Source organism: Rhinatrema bivittatum, chromosome 2 (genome assembly GCF_901001135.1).
Source record: "Rhinatrema bivittatum chromosome 2, aRhiBiv1.1, whole genome shotgun sequence".
NCBI classification, from domain to species: domain Eukaryota; kingdom Metazoa; phylum Chordata; class Amphibia; order Gymnophiona; family Rhinatrematidae; genus Rhinatrema; species Rhinatrema bivittatum.
Window position 1 is genome coordinate 299,060,659 of NC_042616.1, and position 23,889 is coordinate 299,084,547.

General features: G+C 44.4%; 1 protein-coding gene across 6 annotated transcripts in view; it reads right to left on the reverse strand.

Annotated features, from left to right (window-relative positions):
• TRAK1 (trafficking kinesin protein 1) overlaps window positions 1–23,889 on the reverse strand; it is a 250,356-nt gene that overhangs the window by 109,227 nt on the left and 117,240 nt on the right. For all 6 annotated transcript variants that reach the window (XM_029589678.1, XM_029589676.1, XM_029589674.1 and 3 more), the window contains one exon: window positions 12,272–12,348. In XM_029589678.1, the coding sequence (XP_029445538.1) occupies window positions 12,272–12,348 (77 nt within the window). The remainder of the gene's footprint in view (window positions 1–12,271; window positions 12,349–23,889) is intronic.

Below are 23,889 nucleotides of genomic sequence, written 5' to 3' on the forward strand. Positions count from 1 at the left end.
GTGGGTTTCCTGAGGACTAACATCCTGCTGTCCTAGGAGAACACCTGTTACAGATAAGCAACTTCACTTTCTCCTAGGACAAGCAGGATGGTAGTCCTCACATGTGGATGAATCCCTAGCTACAGGCTAGCCCCGAGACCAATGGGACCAACAGAAACCAAACTAGGTGCCAACGGGCATAACAAAAGACGTGCTGTTGGTAACATCAGGAACAACCTGAACCCAAACTAGACTTGCCTCGGCCAATGGGGGGCTATGAGGATCATGGTCCCCCAGTCCTGGCGAAGCTTTAAGAGAGTCTTCATCACCAATGGAAGTGGAAGGTATGCATACAGGAGGCCCCCTCCCCAATGGAGAGCAACGGCATCTGTGGCTGACTGGCCATCTGACCCGGAAGCCAGCAGTACCGAGGGACTTTCCTGTTGCAGGGGGAGACAAATAGATCCATGGCCGGGGTTCTCTTGAGATGAAAGATCTGGTCTGCTCCCTCCTGCTTCATGGACTACTTGTGGGGCCGGCCGGAAGGTGTGACTTAGCCTGTTTGCTAGGGTGTTCTCTGTACCAGCCAAGTACATGGCCCAGAGCAACATCTCTTGAGACAGGGCCCAGCTCCAGATCTGTACTACCCCACTGCTTGTTTATGTACCACATGGCCACCTGGTTGTCTGTCCACATGAGGATCACCTTGCTGGACAGCTGATCCCGGAAGGCCCATAGCAAGTACCGGATCACTCTCAGCTGCAAGAAGTTTATCTGACACTGAGCTTCTTGAGCAGTTCAAAGACCTTGGGTGCGGAGGCCATCTATATGGGCACCCCAACCCAGGTAGGACGCCCCCTGCTCCAGATTGGATGGGGTCCTCCACCAAGCCAGGGAAGCCCTGAGAGAAGGAGAAACCTGGCTGTGGACCTGAAGGCCCTGGGTGGCCTGCTACCATTGGGAACGTACGGCCCACTGGGCTTGACATATTTGCAGGCGGGGAAAACAAGATTACATAGACTGTCGCAGCCATGTGCCCCAGCAGCATATGCCGTGCAGAGACCAGCTGGAGATGCCGGACCTCCTCCGCCAGGGTTGGTAGTGCTTGCGCCCTGACGCGATGCAAAAAGGCCTTCACCTGTGTTGCATCCAACTTGGTTCAAAAGACATACGAGAAGTCCACTTGAAATCATCTTTAAAGCAATATGTCTTAACAAAGGAACAGCACCACAAATGACGATCAGACCGGATGGCAGTTGTCACACATACTGCCGTTGTCAGGCTTGCTGATGCGGTTTCATCATTATCAGATAAGACTATTTACATAGGGGTAGATTTTCAAACTATGCGAATAGGCCTACTTTTGCTGGCGCATCAGGCGCAAGCAAAAGTACGCTGGATTTTAGTAGATACGCGCGGAGCCGCGCGTATCCACTAAAATCCTGGATCGGCGCGCGCAAGGCTATCAATTCTGTATAGCCGGCGCGCGCCGAGCCGCACAGCCTACCCCTGTTCCCTCCAAGGCCGCTCCGATTTCGGAGCGGCCTCGGAGGGAACTTCCTTTAGCCCTCCCCTCACCTTCCCCTCCCTTCCCCTACCTAACCCACCCACCCGGCCCTGTCTAAGCCCCCCCCTTACCTTTGTCGGGGGATTTACGCCTCCCTCTGGGAGGCGTAAATCCCCGCGCGTCAGCGGGCCTCCTGCGCGCCGGGACGCGACCTGGGGGCGGGTCCGGAGGGCGCGGCCACGCCCCCGGGCCGCCCCGGGCGTAACCACGCCTCCGGGTCCGCCCTACCGAAACGCTGCCAACACGCCCCCCGAAACGCCACAACGACCGGGCCCCGCCCCCGACACGCCCCCGACAGGCCCCCTCAGAGAACCCCGGGACTTACGCGAGTCCCGGGGCTCTGCGCGCGCCGGTAGGGCCTATGTATAAATAGGCTCACCGGCGCGCAGGGCCCTGCTCGCCTAAATCCGCCCGGTTGGGCGGATTAAGGCGAGCAGGGTTCTGAAAATCCGCCCCATAGTGTCACAGCACTGAAAGTTATACAGTGTCCTTTTGTTGGTTTTTTTATTTTTTTGTTGATAGGACTGGTCGGTTTGGGTTCTTTATTTTTTCGTGTCCTATGAAATCCAGCCATGATGATGGATAGAGATTGGATTTTTAGTTGTTGATTAGAAACCCCAGGTATTCCAACACCCGAATGGTCCAAGGTAGAAGACCACAACACGCTTGCTTGCATGCTGCTCTTGATCAGCCAGTTTTCCAGGTATGGAAAGACCTGGATTCCCAGCTAGCGCAGATAGGCACCCACCATGGCCAAACAATTTGTGAAGATCTGGGGTGCGGAGGCCAGGCTGAACAGGAGCATGCGGTACTGAAAATGTTGATGGCCCACCACAAAGCAAAGAAACCTCTTGTGACTGGGGAGGATCTCGATGTGGGTATATGCGTCTTTTAGGTTAAGAGAGCAAAGCCAGTCTCCTCTTTGTAAGAGGAGAATCAAGATGCCCAAGGATACCATCTTGAACCTTTCTCTCTTGAGAAATATGTTCAAGGCTCGCAAATCAAGGATGGGATGGAGGCCTCCTGTTTTCTTTGGAATAAGAAAATAACAGGAGTAAAAACCCCCATCCTGGCTGCTTCTGAGGAACAAGTTCCACTGCTCTGGCCATTAGAAGGGCCAAGAGCTCCCCTCAGAGCTCTTCTGGGTGTGAGACGAGACCCTACTGTGGGCACATGGGAGAATCCAGCGGAACAAAATTCAACCTGGAGCCATGACAGATGATGGACAAGAACCACTGATCCGAAGTCATGACTGGCCACCGGTCTGCAAAGAAATGGAGTCTGCCCCTGACCAGTAGGTCCTCTGGTACTGGAAGAGGCAGCTGGATTATGCTCCCTTGCATCCAGTCAAAACCCCTTAGTGGGGCTAACCTGGGCCGCAGGCTGAGGTTTAGGGCCCTGCTGTTGCTGAAATCTGCCCCTGGTGCTGGTCTGTTTTGGCCAAGAGCAAGGGGCAGGATGGTAGTACTTCCTCGGTCTATAGAAGGGCCTCCGCAAACCTGACTGAGAGGACCTCTTAGAAGACGCTGTCGAAGCTGAGACACATGCCGATAAATGCTGGAGGGTCTCATGGTGATCCTTCAGTTGGGCAACCGCTTTCTTGACCTTGTCACCAAACAGGTTATGCTCTGGATAAAGGTTCGAGGCACGAAGCCAGGCGAGACGTCATGCAGAAATGCTAGCTGCTGCAACTCAGCCCGCCATCCCAAAGATGTTGTAGGTAGCATGCACTTCCTGCTTTCCACACTCCAGGCCCTGCTGGACAAGCGCCTTAAGGGCCTCCTGAGGCTGCTGCGCCAGGCCATCCGCAACTTCCTGTACTTGCTTCCAGAGATTACGGGTATATTAGGTCATATACAAAAGGTAGGAGGCAATACAAGCCACCAACATGCAGCCCTGAAACACTCTCCAACCCATAGCATCCCATGCTCTGTTGTCCTTGCCAGGAGGAACTGAGGCATGGGTTTTCGATCCCTTTGTCTTCTTTAGTGCAGATTCAACTACCACAGACTAGTGGGAGAGTTGTCGCTTCTCAAACCCTATGGTCTGCTGTACAAGATACACCCCCCCCCCCCAAAAAGGCTTTCCGGTTGACAGGGGCCACAGGAAGGGAATGCTCCCAGAGTCGAAGCAGCAGCTCTCTGAAGATTTCGTGAACAGGCACCGCCACATCCTCCTTTGGGGTGTCCACAAACTGGTGAATCTCCAGCATCTTATGGCGGGCATCTTCCTCCATCATAAGTTGAAAGGGAATTGTTTCAGCCATCGCCCGAACGAACCTTGCAAATGTCAAGTCCTCTGGTGGAGAATGGTGGCGCTCCTCCGAGAGGGGAAGGATCCAATGGCAGACCATTGGAATTCACCGATGAAGCATCAGAGGTGTCCCCCCCAAGGGGTTGGTATGGGCCCTCAGGTTCATCTTGGCCACCTGGAGATGGGGGCCAGGGAGCAGTGGGTGCATCCCTAGGCAGGGGCACAGGGGGATGCAAGGATATCGAGGAACTCAAGGACATCGAGGGACCCAAAGGCCTAGGCCCTGGTCCTGATAGCACGGGCAGGGGACAAGAGAACCCTATGGCACGGAGGGCGTCGACTGGCCCTCCTCAGAAGAGTCCCCCATGAGGACCAGCTCGGACACCTTGTGTTTTGTGCTCAATGGCCCACCAAGGAATCATGGGGCGCTAGCAGTAACTGAGTTGGGAGGACACCGAGAACGACGTCAAGACGGTCCAGCAACGACTCCAGCCCTGGCACTGTAGGTGCATCGGTGCAGGCACCGCCATCGGTGCGGGCACCGTCCTCGAGGGCATCAGTGGTGGCACTGGCACCCAGGAAGGCGCTGGCCCAGGAAGCAGAAGTACCAGCTTCCTGTCGCTCAAAGCACATTCCACTGCCAGGCACACCCAATGTTCCAACTCCACCTCAAAAGCCTCTGATGAAAGGGCAGGCTGAGAAGGGAGAGGAGAGGCTAACTCCTTCTTGGGGCACCAAGGAGAGTCAACATCCGCCACTGAACTGGTGTGGACGGTCTCGGGCCACCAGCATCGAAGGAGGATGGTGTCATGGCCATTTTGGAGGCAAGGTGACAAGCACCGCAGCCAGCCCGAGCTCAGCACCGTGTGCAGATGGAGACCAGTAATGGTGCTTCCGAGACCCCCCACGGTGCTTGGCCCGGTCTTTCCCCAGCACCAAGGATGAGGAGGACGATCCTGAAGTCCACAACCTGGAGAAGACTGAGACTGGGTGATCCCCGAAGCCTTTTTCCCCTGAAGGCCTCGGGGGAGGAGTGGTCACCGAGGGATCGAGGGCAAACGGTTCCCCTCGGTCTTTGGGCATTGATGATATTGATGCCAGAGGAGAAGGGTTGGCTTTTCCTGAACAAAAGCCTTTTCCATGTTGTCCAGTCTGGCCCGAAGGCCTTTTGGGGTCATTTGAGCGCACAATTCGAAGCTACAAACATCGTGCGTGCGATGTCCCCATCGTGCGAATCTGTTAGGGAAATTAGTTTGGGGGCACTGGGGACCCCAACAGAAGCCAGAGGACGCCATGAGGCTCACCGGGTCCACAAAAGGCATGACAACCGGCGGACATGGGAGAAGCGCAAAAACAGTACTCGAAAAAAGGATGTGGGAACAGGAGAGAAACCCAGCGCAGGAAGAAACAAGCGAAAAAACTCACTTTTGAATCAGTTTCCCAAGAAAAAGAGCCCGAGCTCTACCTCCGCAGAAAAGAAAGGACTGAGGAGATCCCGCGTGGACGCGTGGAAAGTGGCATGCTAGGCATGCTAAGTGTGCCAAAGTTTCTAGAAACCTTGACATAAGTTTTACATGCCGAGCTCCATCGGATGATGGCACGCACATATGAGGACTACCAGCCTGCTTGTCCTAGGAGAAAAGCCAAGTCCTAAGGAAAGATACACGAAAACATTTCCTCATGTAACCACTTAAAATTAGGAGCGCGCGCACACACGCATTTATGCGGAAGATTTAAAATTAAAGTATATGGGTGCTTGTGCCCTCATACGTGCTTATGTGGGCACACACACACTTGTTTTACAGTTACAGTCTATGGGACTAATGAAAAGATCCACAATATGTAGCTACACAATGGCCTAATCCTATAGGTATACATACATACATGTTGCAGCTACAATAGTCTAATCTGGTATCAAATTAAAGTTTTCAGCACAGTTTTACCTAGGTTGGATCAGCTTTTCTCTATCTGCCAATGGGGCTGATGCAATTCTCTGCACAGTGGCTAGTGCATGGTTTAATGCGCGTCCATAACCCCCGATGCAATATGGGGATTAATGTGTCCTAAATGCGCATCCAAATTACTGCGTAGCTAATAGCGCTCATCACATGTAAATTCCATGTAGATGAGGCTATCAGCTAATCCCCGCAATGCAAAAAATTTCCCCGCAATGCAAAGAATTTCCTCACTGCATTGTGGCAAATTTTATGCCAGCCCTCACAATCAAGGGCACATTGGAAAAAAAAAAAGAAAAATCCTGCTTTCTGTGATTCCTACTAATAGTATCATAGCGATACTAATTAGGAGGAATCAAAGCAGATTTAGTTTAAAAAAAAAAAAAAAACGTTTTTGGAAAAAAAAAAAAAAAGTTCTGGACGCCAAATAGAAACACACAAGATACATGGTCCAGGCCATGTATTTTGTGTGTGTCTATGCCAGTAGTGGGAGAAAACAGGCACTCGTAGATTGAGCATTTGTTTTCCCAACCCGCTTGATAGCCACCTCTCCTGTGCGCCCAATGCCGAGGAGGCGCTATGGACACACAAAATTTTCCTAGCGCCTCCTTTTTAATGCAATCCCTCATTTAAATATTGGATTACACACCCAGGACAGGTGCCTGGGTGCGCGTTAGGAAACAGGCGCTCAGCACCGAGCGAACGTTTTCTGCGCTCAAATACTGCATCAGCCCCAACGTGCTTTAGAATAAGATGCAACATTTTGGAAGAGTTACATTAATGTATCTTTAATATTCAGTAAGCTCTGTGAGTAGTTCAGAGTCAGATGTAGAAAAAGGAGGGCAAGGAGGAGAAAACAGAGAGCATTTGTCTTCTGTACCACAGCCCTATCAGGCTTACACCTCTCCCAGAAGCTTTAAAAGAGAAAATCAGGGAAACAAATACAGAAATGTTCTCATATGGCCAGTGTGGAGCCTCAGTAATGATGCTGTGTACTATCGTACAGAAGGTCCCCGGGTCGATCCCCACGTCGGGTCTACGTTGCCTGGGTTAAGCCGGGGATGCGGCGGACACAGCGTTCGCAGCCTCCAGGTAGGAGGGAGTTGTGGCCATTGCTTAAGGGTGACACCCGATGGCTGGATTTGGGGGCTGATGATTGCAGAAACCTCAAAAGGAGCCCTGGTGCATGGCCCCCAGCCTGGGACGATCACTGTGATGATCAGAATATGTACGGCTGGGGAGGGGGGACGGAGAATATAAAATAGGGAAAACTCCCTGGGAAGCTGCAATGGAAGGCTCACGGTTTGGGACCTCAGTCCTGACTCTGATTCAGCAGGAGGAGGAAACCTGCCGGGCCAAAAATTTAAAAGAAATATATTCTCTCTGTCAGGGATTAAAAAGCCACCTCGGAGAAGGATGGCAAGGAAAGGGTATCAACACTGAGAACAAGCAAGGTTTCCAGAAATCTAAATAACCGGATATTAACATTCCATGCCGTAGGAAGTGGTGTAGGTGAGAGGGCCCCAAGTTATGGTTTTCCATAATATTGTATAGGATAAAGCAACAGATTAACATTTATAATCAAAAGAGATGTGGCAATCATTCTACTTAAATCATTTACGAAAGCTTTCAGGGTACTTTATAAAGGTCACTTGCAAAGAATGCAAACCTCAGCCATTCAGTTCAAGCTGGCATCCTAAAATTCAGAAAGGAACTGCAGCCAGGACCCTACCAAAATCTGCTTTTTCCAGCCATGCTAATTTCCCCATTGTGGATTATTTCTAAAAAGGAACCATGACATTTTCTCTGATTCATAGCTTCTCCCATCCTTTGGGGAGATTAGCAATTTTATTTATAAGCATTTCATATTCCGCCTTGTACTGAAATTAGTACCAAGGCGGATAACTATAAATTTAAATGAACAGCGGCATTAGAACAGGGGTGGACAATTCTGGTCCTCGAGGGCCGCAAACCAGTCGGGGTTTCGCAATATCCCTAACGAATATGCACGAGAGAGATCTGTACACACTCTGCCTCAGTCGTATGTAAATCTATTTCATGTATATTCATTAGAGGTATCCTGAAAACTCCGACTGGTTTGCATCTTTGAGGACCAGAATTGCTCACCCTTGCTTTAGAACAATCGAATGAGAATTTGCAACCAAGGCAGCATTGGGACCCAACATAGGAAATCCCATTTGTGAATCGTTTCAAGACCCAGTTGTTGTCTCCCTGTTGTGTATAACACAGTCCCTCGGGGGATCAGGAAGTTCGGCCAAAGATGTGGGTCTTAGGGGAGAGGCCTGGCCGAAAATCTGTGCCTTCATTTCATATTCCTGAACTTAAGGTGATGTGGCTTCAGGTGCAGGGCTAGTGGTACTTCGCTCCAACTTTTTGGTGTGCGCCAGGTGAAAGTGTAGAGTTTTGTGCTGGGCATTCTGGTGGTGGTCACTGGAGGAGAAGAAAGAAGTGCCATTTTGGTGGACCGGAGTTCCCTTGAGGGCATGTAAGGGGAGAGAAATTGAGAGGTATTCAGAGGCCTGTTGATTTCCTAGCACCCCCAGCAAAATAAGCCTCTTTCGATCACATGATCAGTTTTGGTTGGCATCTGCAGGCAGGGGGCGTTTGCAGCTTTCAGGTTACTTTTGGCTCACTGTTTTAGAATACTAGATTTTAGATTCAAAGGGAGGTATTTCAGTATATGCATGCCTAAGGGATATTCAGGCTCTTGTTAGTACTTCAGTACGTTCAGGACACTAGAACATTTATTTGTTGATTCATTTTACATTGAGTGATAAAGCAAGTATCCGGGGACAGCAACATCATCCATTACCTGGATGGTTTACTATTTGCAGGTCTGGCAAGCTCCCAAGCATGCACAGCCTTGCTGGAAATATTCAAAGGGATTGCAAGAGAGCAAAAAAAAAAAAAAAAAAAAGAGAGAGAGAGAGGGGGACCCCGGGATGTTAGACTGCAAAGAGATCATGTTCAGGCTCCTTAAGAAAAGGTTGTTGAAGCTGAGGGAGGCACCTTGCTTTACACCATCAGCAAGATCAGTAACTCTGAGGCAGCTACAATCCCCAGCAGGTCACAAACTACGCATGCAAGGTTATCCCTGTGGCATGCAAGGTTATCCCTGTGGGCAGAATATTTTTACAAAAGTTAGCATCAGCTACAGCCAGCATCACACAAGTAGCACTTTATCAGGGTCAATAAAGCAGGATCTGCTGATCTGGCCCCACCTCCGGGGGAATTCCATAGGCTAGCTAAACTGTAAGCTTCATGGGTATCAAACCATGAGTGGGAACTGATTTGCAACAGCTCCTGGAGGAAAAAGGTTTTGGAGTGTGTTCAAGGACCCTGGTGTGCTGAGCCCCGGCCAGAAGCATGGACTGCTGGCGGCATTATAGAAAGTCTAACATTTCTGGAGCTCTTTCACCATGGTGGCTGCACAAACCCTTATGGGGCAGAGTGTTAGTGAATAAAAACAGTGGTTTTTCTGAGGTGGTGGCAAGGAATCAGACAGGGTTGACCTGAGGAAGGACACTGCGCTGTGTCGAATGCATTTAAAACATATTGGTCAGGCCAAGTCCCATCCTAGGAGGCCGATGCTTTTCTGTACTTCTTTTTTTAAGTAAAAAAAAAAAAAAAACTCAGCACACGCCAATTTATGAAGACTGACGCGGGTAAACTCGGCGTCGGTTTTCATCATTTTCATTACTGGCAGACGGCCGGTTATGAAAATCGACGCCGAGTTTACCGGTGTCTGTGCTCATAACCAGCAGCCGCGACCCCCCAATTTGAGTATTGCATGGCGCCCCCCTTCCGGGTGCCATGCGTGCGTTACAAAAGCGGGCGCTGACTTTTCAGCGCCCGCTCTCCGCGCTTTATATTGCATCGGCCCCTAGGACGAGTGCAAAATGAAACTGCTAGCTCATGTTCTCATTTTACGTGGTTTTACGTCAGGAGAATGGCACAGGAGCAGAGAGGCTGGAATCCCCATTCCAATGGAGCTGTGGAGGTTTAGTGTAATATAGCATGGGATTTCCTAAACAATTCAGTTTCCTGAGGAAAGTGGACTGCTTACGGGCTGTGGATGTTGGGACTACTACATTTCTTCAAATCCTTATGATTCAGTGCATAGATGGGAAACCCTCTTTCATACAGGGCCACATTAGTGGCTTCTCTTCTGCACTAGGGACTAGGGGAAGGTCCCTGGAAAAAAGCCAAAAAGAAGAAACACTAAAATATGTACAGCTTACACTCTTAGTCTCTCTCATTTTCTCTGTCTTAGTCTCTCTCTCTCTTTCATGTTGTTTCTTTCTGTCTCACTCTCTCTCTTTCTTTCTCTCAGATGGGGTAGTTGTGCATGGGGGTTTTGCACTGGTTTGAGACTGGCTCGGTTGTGTGAGGGGAGTGGACAGGGTCCAATCGTTCCTCCTTCCGCTCTCCCGATGGTCTCTCCCTTCTTCTTCCACCCATCATCCAGGTCACTTTCCCTCCACTCCCCCCCCCCCCCATCTCTCTACCTCATCCGATGGCTGCTCTTGCTCTGCACAGGACCCTGACCCCTCTCTGAATATTCCTCTGCCTCATAAAAATCATTTCAACTCATGCAGCTGGGAGCTTCAGCAGGCTCGGGGCTGGGGAGGAAGGGTGGCGGGGGGGGGGGGGGGGGCGGAGAAAGGAGCTCAGCGGCAGCAGATTCCAAGGCGAGGCTGCCACTTTAAGGATTACAGAGGTGGATTTGGGGCCTGACAAGCACGAGGCAGCACAGCAGTGAAGTGGAGGCACACAGAACAGCTCATCCTGCACCTGCCACCTCCGACTGGCTTTCTGCAGGCTGTGGCAAAGAAAAAAAGGCACCAGTGCAAGCATGAGTGGCCAACACTGATACTCCATCATCGAAGGCCCAAATGTCATCGTTGATGACACCTTGAAAGTCTGTCAAGCAGCCCTGTAACCCTGCAAGGCGAATTATGTTCATTGTTCATGGTTCCCCGCAGAGTTGGTTTTTAACTTTTGTGTATTGGGTGTGGGTGCCTGGAAGAAAGACAGAAGGACTGCACTCAATAAGGCAAAGTCAAAAATCAGTTGGACCCTTAGAGGGAAGGTTAATGACGTGGACCAGGCCCCTGCAAGGCAGGACCTGACATGGTTGTTTATACAGCCTAATAAGAAAAACTTGGCAGAGCAAAGTTATGGGTTCACATCTGGGGTGTTGTACTAATAAATGCATATTGAATGGTAAAATGCTGTACTCCCTTATTAAATAAAGATGGCGCCACTTGTCTCCAATGCTTCTGGTCCCCAGCCCCCTCCCCAAATATATGGGGAGGGCTTACAGGATTTCCAGTGGTGTGGGGGGGAGGGAAATGGTGTCTTGCTCTGGATGCCTTTACAATGGGTCTATTCAAAAACTGTAAATCACATGATTTTTGCTCGGTGACACTCCCAAATACCCCCTAATTATCAAGAAAACAAGGCCAAATGAGTACAAAAATAATGCATACATTTACTGTTCAATAAAGCACTGTAAGCCTTATTATTTACCACCCTTAATTTTTCCCTTGGTTTTTTGATTGTATTGACTTGTTTTTGCTACTTAATATTTCCCATGGTTTTTTGATTTTGCCCCCAGTTCCATACAATCCTGTTCCTTGTATTGCTCTTTGCATTTTTGAGTTTCACTGTAAACCGATTTGATATGTATCCTTTACATGAAGGTCGGTATATAAAAGTTCAAAATAAATAAATAAATAATAAAATATTAAGTTTATATCTTAACTGTATTAATTGAAATATACTTGATTAGACTGTTTCATGTTCTGTGTGTGAGTAAATGAATACATAGGAGTAGGAAAGGACCTTTTAGAGTGTGAGTGTAAATGAGAGTGCAAGTGTATGTATGTATGTATATATATATATATATATATATATATATATATATATATATATATATATATATATATATATGATTTTTTTTAAATCTTTGCTATATACACACTTGCCCATAAATAAATATGTCATACCCTGGGAAATGTAAAAACCATTGCTTTGGGTGCAGTATGACATTCATTCCTTTTTTCGTCTTATGTCTAGACCGCATTCCTGCCAAAATATACGTTTCTTACATTTTCATTTTGTATGTGGCGGGGGGGGGGGGGGAAGGGGGATTATATTGTGTGCACTTTTTGTTATGGCCAATTCCCTGTTTTTATAAATCTCCTTTCCTCAATTCAATCTCCTCCTGTCCATACTGTATCATGCTGATCACATACAGCGGCAATTTGCTATGCACAGATTCAGAATGGTGGGATTGATTAAGTAAGCAAAACCATCCAAAAGTTTAATCCCAAATATTTTTAGAAGAAGCTTACCTGTATTCTAACTTCCTACTGAGTTATTAAACTCTTTTTTCTAGTACTATTGTTTTAATCTGAAAAAGATCTAGTAGTGAGGCTCTTAAAACTTCTTATAGATATTTTAAAATACAAAAACGGAGAGAGATACTTGCCTCTTCAAGTAGACGTGTAACAGCATCTATATCATTGTATGTTTTAGTCATCTGGCCCACTCTTTCAGCACAGAGAACTGCAAAAGAAGTAGATAATGGAATTAGCTTTAACAACTTTATAAAGCAATATGCCAAAATATTCACCAACATAGCAACAGATTTCTAAATCACCCACACATTAGTGGTACATGATCTTGCCATGTCCCAGCCAATAAGATGATTCTGTATTGTTCGGACTTAACACATATCAAGGCAAAGGCAGTATTACCAGCACAAGATAAACCCATCTTCTGCTCTCAATTTTGAATGACTAGAATCAAATCCAGATTGGTTTATCCATTCCTACTCTACGCAGTAAAAAAGAGTTTGATCCATGTTATTAGGTAAACTCAGTTTTGATGAGGACAAGTACAAAATTTTAGATGAGCAAAGTCAATGCTGCATGCACACAGTTATATGCTGAGTGACCAGTTAAGAGTTATGCAGAGCCAGGCATTTGTACAAACCAAGACTAAATAACTGTAATTATTCCCAATCAATGTCACCAATCTCAGTTTCCAAGTTCAGAAATTTTGTGTTACCAAAACAATATCGGGGAGGATGATGCATCAAGCTAGATAACATAATCCAGGCGTGTAGTTTTAATTACATTATTAAGGATAAGTGTTGCTTCTTCAACACTTTCCTACCTATTCTGGCTTTAAAAACAATGGAAGAACAGCTGCAGCACTGCCTGGTGACCTTATAATTAGGTCTTCTGTTTTGGGATGCTAGACAGTTATTTGTGTTTCAACTTGTTTTACTGAATTAAAAAAAAATAATAATACAAACAAGAACTTGGTATACATCGGTTCCTTATGCATATAAGGTGCATTTTCAGAACGAACGAATGAACCCCCCCTCCCCCAGCATAAACAGCACAAAGATTCCAAGACGTCCAAACCAGATGCCCCCACCACCCTACCCCAAGCCCTCTCTAACAAACATCTACCTCCTCAACCTAAAGTTAGGGGGAGGCTTGGTTTGGGCTTTTTTTTTTAAGTTAGTTTAGAGTTTTATAAAGTTACATAAAACTGGTGTTTTCACAGTTTTACAGTCAGTGAAAGGAGGAGACTTGAGAGCCACTAAGAGCTTGTGCGGCTGAGGAGTCCCTGGCATGGAACAGGTGAAAAGACAGAGCAGGTCTAAGGCAGGCAAGGAGGAAGTCGGGCTGAGAGTACTGGGAGAGGACAGCCTTTTTCTGGTGTTTACTGGATAGACACTGGTTTTCATCATTTTTTTTCCCACCTCGTGTGTTTTATCAATTAAACTGTAAATACACAAAGACAGGCTGCCAATTTGTGCCCCCTTATTCATAAATATTTCTACACTTGAAATCAAGAAGTAATCTTTATTCATCTATTCAATATTTTTCATTTTTTTAAACATTATAAATATTTCTTATATAGAAAACATCTAATTAAAAAAAAAAAACCCACAACATTTACTCCTTATCATTCAACCCACATTCATACCAACTCTCAAACCCCACCCCATACTCCATTACCCCAACACTTAATACTCTTTTTTTTTTTCTCCCTAACTCTTTTTGTTTTAACAATCACTTTCTTGCTTATTTCATGGAGCCAAAACCCTCTTTTAATTACTATATTATTTTCTTTACACTTTGTTCATTCCCAACACAGTCACTGTGTAAAACACATAATTCAGTCTTTTTTCACAAGCCGAACCATCTTCAAAGGTGGAAAATTATTAATGGTGGACACCCTTTTCACCGTAGTTGTTTCATAGAGCGCCAGTTTCCTCTTTTATTCACCGCAATGTCTTTCAATAGTATTTCTCAAACCAATGCTGTATCAAAACCTGATTTAGCCGCAAAGTTCTTCAGACTCATTATGGAAATGCACCCGACGCCATGGCGTTTCGGCGGCTATCCTGCCGCCTGCATCAGGGGAACTTTAAACCAACTTCGGATTCCAACTGGCTCGTTGGTACAGTTACATATACAGCTATTCGCTCCCAAACAACGGGATACCACTCTGGCCACTGGCTCTCAAAAGGTTCTCCTTGTGTGAATCCCAAACACACCTGGTCCTTACTCCATTCAATTTTTCGGTGGCTGAATCTGAAGTTGGTTTAAAGGTCCCCCTGATGCAGACGGCAGGATAGCCGCCGAAACGCCATGGTGTCGGGTGCAGTTCCGCAATGAGTCTGAAGACCTTTGCGGCTAGATCAGGTTTTGATACAGCATTGGTTTGAGAAATACTATTGAAAGACATTACGGTGAATAAAAGAGGAAACTGGCGCTCTATGAAACAACTACAGTGAAAAGGGTGTCCACCATTAATAATTTTCCACATTTGAAGATGGTTCGACTTGTGAAAAAAGACTAAATTATGATGCGCGCACCGACCCCGAATTTTATAACATGTGCGCAATTCCACACGCATGTTATAAAATCAGGTGTACATTTGTGTGCGCCGGATTGCACGTACCTCTTAAAATCTGGCCCAGTATTTCCAGTGTCTCTGGCTGCCAGGCAATTCCCGTAATGAACGGTTTGCAAGGTGTTCTTTTCTTCAAATGCTTCACCCTTTTTTCTCCAACTTTATGTTATGTGGTTGTGGCTGAACAGTTCAATTTTAGTTTCATCAGTCCAAAGCATTTTGTTCCAAATATATTGAGATTTGCAAAGATTTTGTTTTATATACTTTAGATAATGACTTTTGTGATGAGGTCATAGAAAAGGTTTCCTTTTAATAACTCCCCCAAGCAGATGACTGTTGTGTAAACAACACTGTACTGCAGACACTTACTCCAGCTGCAGCCAAAATTCTCAGCAAGTTATTTGCAGTGATCTGTGGTTTCTGTTTTGCAGATCTGACCAGTTTTCGGGCAGTTCTATCAGAGATTTTTCATGTTCTTCCAGATCTTACTCTGACCTCAACAATGCCATGTATCCTCCATTTCTTAAAATGTTTCTGACAATTGAAATTGCTAGCTGGAAGTGCTTAAAGATATTTTTATTTTTAAATGCCTAGGAAGGAACCCATGATTGTTGAAATCAGAAAGAAGAAAACAGTATGTGTTAAACCATGGAATCATCTTCGCCTGACAAATTTAAGGCCTACCTAGTCAATAAACATTTTGGACCTTTTTTTAAATAGTAATGAATCAACTGGGAAAGTGTCCAAACATTTGCACATGCTATATTCATTTAATATTTTCAATCAGTTAAAATCAGCAAACAGAAGGAGAGAAAACAAGATGGCTGCCTGAGAGGACGCATCTTAACTTGCTGATTTCTGCGCTCCCACTTTTTGACCAATATATCGCTTTTGGAAACGATGCCGCATAAAAGAAAAGGGAGAATCTGAGTCTTTCCTCCTGAGCTGGATACTTCCACAGGGCAAAGTTTAATATCGGAATTTGCGACCTCAACACCCGGAATGATGACATCAAGCCCCGCTGGCGAGCTGGGGAGAGGAGACCGGTTCTCACCTGGGGAGTTATCCTTGAGCCCTCCGGATCCTAGAGCACCGTCGCGAGCTTCTCCACTGTTGGGCGTCAAAGCTGAGTCGCCGGTGGAGGACATCACCGGGCAGACTCAGTCGGGAGGCTCTGCCGGCATCGGATCAGAGAGGGAGGCAGCCCCTGTTCAAGCTCATTCCACTCTCTGGGTGGAGATGTGAATGAGGGAGCCAGCCCCTCGAGACCATCTGAGGATGGCATGAATGCTACTGAATATGGGGCTTGCCTCATTCACCCCCTGGAGATTGTAAAACCGGTGGTAGTCAACTTAGATTCCCTTTGGGACTTAATTGCAGGCATTGCGCTTAACTCTAATGATCAGGCCAGACGACTGTAGGCCAGATGACAGGATGGACATATCTAAATGGGACAACTGACAGATAAATTTGGAACAAGCAAATTCAATTCAAAAGGTAACTGACGACATTAAAAAATTACAAGATTTGAGTGCAACTACAATACATGAACGGGTCTCCTCTTTGAGAAGACTAGAATCTGTTGAGAACTATCTCAGGCATCTAAATTTGAGACTCCTCAATTTTTCTAAAGTGTTGGGAGAGTTGCCTTTAATAACTTTCAAGAGATATGCTCAAGAGACTCTTAAAATATCTATGGAAAAAATACCTGCTGTAAAGAAAATATTTTTCCTACCCCGGAGAAACAACTCAATTGTAACATTTCCTAATAATGTAAGGGTGGCTATTTTAGATCTATCCAATTACCTAGAAAATTCTGAAGCACAGATTATTGAAAGAGCTGTTTTGTTTGTTACTTTCTTTTCAGAATATGATTTATAATTATTTGAGTTATCTGGAAGAATTATCTCTTTGAGTTATCTTTGAGTTATCTTTGAGTAATATATTCTTTGAGTTATCTGGAAGAATTTGAGTTATCTCAAAGAATTCATAATTCTTTGAGTTATCTGGAAACCGATGTGATATCTCGATCGAACGTCGGTATATAAAAGAAATAAATAAATGAAATAAATAAATTTAGGTATAATTATGAAAAATTACTTTAAAAATATAAACGTTCAATTATAGGGGGCCTAGTTCACATATATCCAGACCTTTTGAAAACTACGTAATTGCGTAGAAAGAATTTTCTTTCAATGCATTCTGAAACCCTAGCACTAGGGGCTAGCTATGTATTACGCTACCCCTGTAAGTGCATAATCAAACTGATTGGGAACACACATTTTTTTCAGCCCTGAGCAGTTATGGGCCTTCTTGGAAGGACGGGCGCAATAACTTGCAATTATAGAAGGAAGGATCCATAAATGCATAATGGGTGTTTCTCGCAGCCTAATATTATTGATTTCTAATTGTTCTCCTCTGATTTTCCTTTCTCTCCTTATTTCCTACGTAAGCAAGAGATATACTGTTAGTGCTTATTTGTTTAAGGATTCATTATTAATCGTGAAATGTAAATTGGAATTCTGTGTGTGTCTCTTGGATTTCTATGCAAAGTTTTTCTTCGTAAATTTAATTAAAACATGATAAATAAAAAATAAAAAAAAAATCAACAAACAGTAATTTTGCATTAAGTATTGCTGAAAGATGTTGTGTTTTTTATACCATAAAGAGTTTTGTGTGAGCTTCTGTTCACTTCAAGATTCATTAAAAACACACACTTTGACCAGGAGTGCCTAAATGTTTGCACACAACTTTCTAGAGGGAGAGAGAGAAAAAAATCAAGACATGCAAAGAATTACTCAGAGAAAAAATAACAGTTAAAATATCATTTTATATTATGATTTATTTTTTATTTATTTAGTTAAAAGTTCTTATATGCCGCCTACACAAACAGGGGTACATTTTCAAAAACAGTGCACGTGCGAACAAAAGTACGCTGGATTTTATAAGATTCGCGTAGCCGTGCGTATCTTATAAAATCCAGGGTCAGCGTGCGCAAGGGGGCGCTGCCTGTTCCCTCCAAGGCCCGCTCCAAAATCGGAGCGGCCTCGGAGGGAACTTTTCTTCCGCCTCCCCTCCCCTCACCTTCCCCTACCTAACCCACCCCCCAGCCCTATCTACCCCCCCCCCCACCTTTGTCGGCATCACCCGACCCGGGGGCTGGTCCGGAGGCCTCGATGACGCCCCCAGGCCGGCGCCATGCCCCCGACACGCCTCCCGCCCCGCCCCAAAATTCACGCCACCCACCCGACACGCCCCCAACATGCCCCCTTTGCAAAGCTCCGGGACTTATGCGCGTCCCGGGACTTGCTCGCGCCACAGAGCCTATGCAAAATAGGCTTGGTGCACGCAGGGGCCTTTTAAGGGGGTTACGCGCATAACTTATGCACGTAACCCTTTTAAAATCTGGCCCACAATGTATGGACTAGGTGGTTTACAGTAATTTCAAGGAAGTAGAAATACAAAAGTACAATTCATAACAATATTAAAAGTATAAAATGTTAGAGATAGAATAAAAAGAAAATGTTGAAGTTAAAAATTAAATAAAATATGAGGAAGTGGGGAAGAAGGGTATGAATACAGTACATATGGATGACGTGGGTTAGGAATTAGGATGGTTCGGTCTTGTTGAAGGCAATTGAGCATAAATGTGTTTTAAGGGCTTTTTTGAATTTTTTAATGGTAGAGATGAGTTGAATAGATTCAGGTAATTCATTCCACAGAATGGGACCAGCTACAGAAAAAGCTCATTTACGCATGAAGTCTAATCTTGCGGTTTTGATGGTAGGTATTTCTAGTAAGCATTTGGTTCAATGATCATAGTTGCTGCGACAGTTTGTAGAGTCTTAAGGTAGAGCAGAGCCACACAGTGGATGGGTTATAGATTAGATTATGATACTTTGATAGGGAAGAAGAGAATCATAAAATCCCCTTTAATGGATGGCAGGATAGGAAAGTAAGATCATTTGTTAAGGCTTAGTTTTATTGACACCAGGTTCAGCAGATTTATATGGAAGATCCTTCCTGTCAAAGCAGGGGCTATGACGTCTCATAGCCCCTGCTTTGACAGGAAGGATCTTCAAAATAACGCACTGATCGTTTACATCTCTTCTGAATAAGCCGCACACCTTTCATTTATGGTTGTAAAAATCTTTCACATCTACAAGCCTGCTGTACCCCTGAGGAAGGAAGATATTCCGAAACTCTGCAGCATCGGGCGTATTTGACAGCGAGCTACTGAAAAGATTACCTAAAAGGAAACTACCAACAGGACTTTCTTTTAACAGCCCAACTCGGGAGATACAACCGCGGACCTGTAAGGAATCCATTCAACACAGTGTTAAGCGGCAACCAGTGGCATTTCACACTAAGATCGCGGCATTCAGCGGCACTCATATTGAAAATTAAGTTAAGTACTTTTCTAACTTATAAGCTCACAAGAGACAAAATATTCCAAAGCAACCAATGATTATAACCTCATGCACATAGAAGCTTTTAGCTCTTACGGGTTACCCAGTATAAGCCCTAGAACCTAGTGCATTATGACGGTTGCTGGAATTCACAAAGCAAACTTGTCCCATAAGTCCCATACTTAGTGAGAAATAATTGTATTTGTGTGTATTGCATTCCTACATGGAGATTTGCCACACCAAAATGCTGGATGTGCAACAAAATATGGTCAAGAGTACCACTTTCAGAGTGCGTGCTGAAATCAATGGCCACTGACTGACTTCCAACACAATCAAACATGCTCCCCACGCCCCCAGATAAGGGAAGCCTTCATTGCATCTTTGTGAACTTGTCACATCTGATACATAGTAGGATGGAAAGTATGCCAAGATCATGACTTAAATCAAAGAAACCATATGAGAAAAACTAAAATGAAATATTTCATTTAATAGAAAAAAATCGAGATCTCAAAGGAGCATCATCATGTAAATAAAGACCTGTGGAACTAGTTCTTGGAATAGATTTTACATAAGATTTGCTATACCGGGTCAGACCAAAAGTCCATCAAGCTCAACATTCTGTTTCCAAAGGTGGCCAAATCCAGGTCACAAGTACCTGGCAGGAGCCCAATGGGTAGATAGATTCCATGTTGCTTATGCCAGGGATTAAGCAGTGGACTTCTGCAACTCCACCTTAACAGTTTATATACTTTTCCTCCAGGAACTTCTCCAAACCTTTTTCAAACTCAGCTATATTAATAGCTTTCACCACATTCTCTGGCAATGAAGCTTAATTATGCGTTGAAAAAAAATATTTTCTCTTATTAGTTTTAAATGTAACACCTAGTAACTTCATTGTGTGTCCCCTAGACTTTGTACTCTTTGAAAGAGTAAACAACTGATTAACATTTACTCGTTCCACTCCATTCATTATTGTATAGACCTCTATCCTATTTCCTCTCAGCGGTCTCTTCTCCAGGTTGAAGAGTCCTAGTTGTGATTATGATAAGGATGGCTAAACAACAGAGCATATCATTAAAGATTGCCCCTTGCGATCTTTTCCAGAGAACATGGACAACATTCGACTGGTCACACCAGATGCCATAACATGATGGCTCCGAAATGTTAACATATGTTGTTGTTACCACTGTGATACAATAAGCAAGACAATCTCAAGTTGATAACTTGATTATTTCTGTTTATGGCTGCATCCAATGACTAATCAGAATCATTGAAAGAGATTCTAAGATAATTACATAATTTTTCTTTGAAATGTAACCTAGAAAAAACAAAACTGCCAAACAACATGAAAGGAAACAAATATGCTCACCTATGGGGTTAAAAAAAAATCACTTCACAAAAGCTAACACACACACACACACACACATGTTTAAGTGTGAAGTGGCGCAAAGCATCATCAAACTACAGGCAAACCAGCAACCGTTAAGTGCCATCTCATCTGCTGGAGGAGTGTGCAGGGCGAGACTTCTGCAGGTTGCTGATGGATGACAACTGGGAAAGAGAGAGACAGCGTTTCTACATGCAGCCCTGAGAAAGGGGTGGGGGATAGTCAGATGGCTAACCAGGCCTTTCATTTCGGGCTATTTTAGGGCAGGAGGTAATGGGCTGCACCTTGTTCCTTAATGTGCATATTTATATCACATGATAAGAAGTAGCACGCATCTCATTAATCTTGTGCATAAGATGCAGAATCACACTTTAGCACCAGCACTATATTTAGAAGGCAGGCAGCCATAAACCTTCTAAATTAAGTGAATCCGGCCCTAAAAGTTCAAACATGAGTTGCAGTAGCCAAGATGAAGCTGTCATCATGATGCTTGCACTGTATTCACTGTGTTAAGAACAGCCTGGTATTTTACCGAAGATAATTATCAAATTTTACTGAATTACTGCAGAGCAACAATTTGCTATACCGGGTCATTTTGAAATGAAGAGACCAGCTCTGTCAATCACGAGTGACCTTGGGAAGCTCTCATTCCTAGACCATTGCCAGAAGCCCACTTAATAACATGATAATGCAGATTTCTATCAAATAGACTGTCTCCTTGTTGATATTATAACTGGGGTTTTTTTTCTGCACTGGACTTGTACATTAAAAAACAAAACAAAACCACTATGCCATCAGTATGTCAGTTTTCTCATATTGATCTTTATTTTTTTTTAATAAAAGCATGGGAACAATGGGTGCTAAGCAGACAAAGATGCAGCAAGTTGAGTCTGCAAGTTCTTTAAGGTGGTAATTTTCAAAGCCATTTGTGTGCATAAAACTAAGTAGTAATGTAGCTCGGAGCCGAGTGCATGTAAAAGTACCTGCACAAGCAGTTTTTTGCACATACATTTAAACTAAGTGAGAAGAGATCTTTCAGAGGACAGATTTGGGGTGGAGTCAGCACTTAAGACATTTAAGACACAAGTTTACGTTGAAAATACTCAATAAGGTCTGTGTACAGGCAGACTTTAAAACTATGTGGGCTGTAACAAAATTACCCTGTAAAGCGGTGCCTCTATGCATGCCAAAACTGATCCATACAATGTAGAGAACAGGCATGGTTAGGATGCTGGGTAACAAAATATCTTACATGCAGAACTATCTATAATCTAAAAATAACTGATTCCATGAAACTGTGTAAGTCTCCTTAACTTAAAAAGAAAAACCCAGGTTTCTAGTCTAGGTAAGTTAATTGGTTTTCATTACTTCAGGACACACTGATCCAATCTTGATTTTGCCCCAATGCATGCAGGGACTTGTAGTCCTGCTTTCTTTAGGGGAACAATAACTACAAATCCATGTATTCATTGGATCCCCCTGACGCAGCTTGATGCGAAACACAGCAGTGTCGGGGTCCTTCGCATTTACACAACTGTTTACTGTGGATTGAATTTCGTGCACACTGTCTAGTGAGCATGTGTAAAATAAAAGTAATCTTTTGATGTTAAATTGTTATTGTCCAGTATATTTGATGCCACACATTCCTTTGTTGTGATTTATCTATGTGTGTGTGTGTTTCACTCCGCCCTCCTTCCGTTCATTGGAGCAAAACTAGAACTTCTATCAATCTGTGCTCAAAAAATGGAGCCAGCCAGCATCCCGAAGCCCAAGCCTGGGATAATGCATGTGTTGTAAATGAATTCCCTGCCCCACAAACTGACATAGTGATCATGTCGATATACTTTCATAAGCAACAGTTATCAACAAACATTTGATACAAATGTAGTAAATTAGTCCAGTTAAAAAAAAAGTTTTTAAAACTAAGTTTCTGCAATGCTCTCTACATAAAAAATAAATCAAGAAAACCTTAGCCATAGTCCGATGTCCTTATAAATACACATTTAGCCATTTCTTATGTTGCCACTTCTGTTTTACAAGACAGTTGACAACCGAGGGGGTAATTTTGTAAGTCTGCATGAGAAAGTAGGCAATCACATACACAAATTACACCAGTTTGAAAAGCGAATTTGCATGCTTCTGATTGCTTTCAAACTTTTCCCACCAAAATTATCCATTCCCCTGCTAAGTCCAAACTTCTCCCCAGCCCCACTACCGGGCATGCTTAGGCTCTGTCCGTGCCTAGGTTTACCCGCATTACCAAGTGGGCACGTTTATAACAAGCCACTGCCATGGATAAAGCATCATTTACCTGTAAGAATGTCTTGCAAATTATCCTCTAAACCACTTCAAAGCCAAAGGATCTAGGGTCATACTCTACAAATAGTTCCTCCTGGTTTTCTGGGTGGGGAGATAAATGGGATTGTTTGGGGGATTAGAAATACAGATGGAATTAAACTTAAGGTCCGTTCATATTTTGTTATACAAAAAGAAAGAGAAAAAAATCCAGATCAGAAGAGGGGTAACTTAAGGAAGCAAGTAAAGCAGCGGGCATGAAAAAATCTTGATGAATAGTAAAGAAAACAAAATAGGGAGCCCTGTTTATAAATCAGCAAAAGACAGTCATTGAAGACTCGTGAAACTGGGCCACATAAGATGAAAGAAACAAACAAAAGAATTTAAATCAACCAACCCAACCACAGGACAGTCAAACTGGCACTTTTTATTAATTTATTCAATCCTTCACTGACTGCTGATTGCTCCCTCTCCTGTCAGCTATTGCTAAAAGGACCAATCCCCTTTCAGAAGGCTGTCCTTTTAGAATTCTGAAAGGGGACTGGTCCTTTCACTGACATGTGACAGTAGAGGGACCAATCAGCTGCCAGAAAGGGAACAGCACAGCTGGAAGAGGTAAGGTCTTCACTGGCTGGGGTTTCCAGATGAAGGGTGGGGCGTTCCAGAGGTGGGGAGTTATTTTCCTTAAGGTGAGGGTGAGAGGGAGAAGGAGAGAGGACTAACCTTGGACCCTGGTTCAACTTTTATTTTTTAAGGTGAGTGGGAGGAGTTTGCATATTTATGTGAGGAGAGGGGGAGAGAGATAGAGAAAGGCAGGACTTGTTGGCACAGCCCAGCCAGACCACTCAGTGGGGTTAGTGGCCATATCACAATCAGGATATGGCAAATGTTTTTTATTTTTTTTTTGTGCATGGATTGGCTTGCAAATAAACCAGAGTAAAAAAAAAAAGAAAATCTGTTTTTCGAGTTCAGCATGCTTTTTTTGCTCCTTGTCTATCTGAATTTCATTAGCTTCCTGCATCCCACAAGGACCTCAAGTTTTAACCCGTGCATTAAATAATATTCGTACTAAAATGTAAG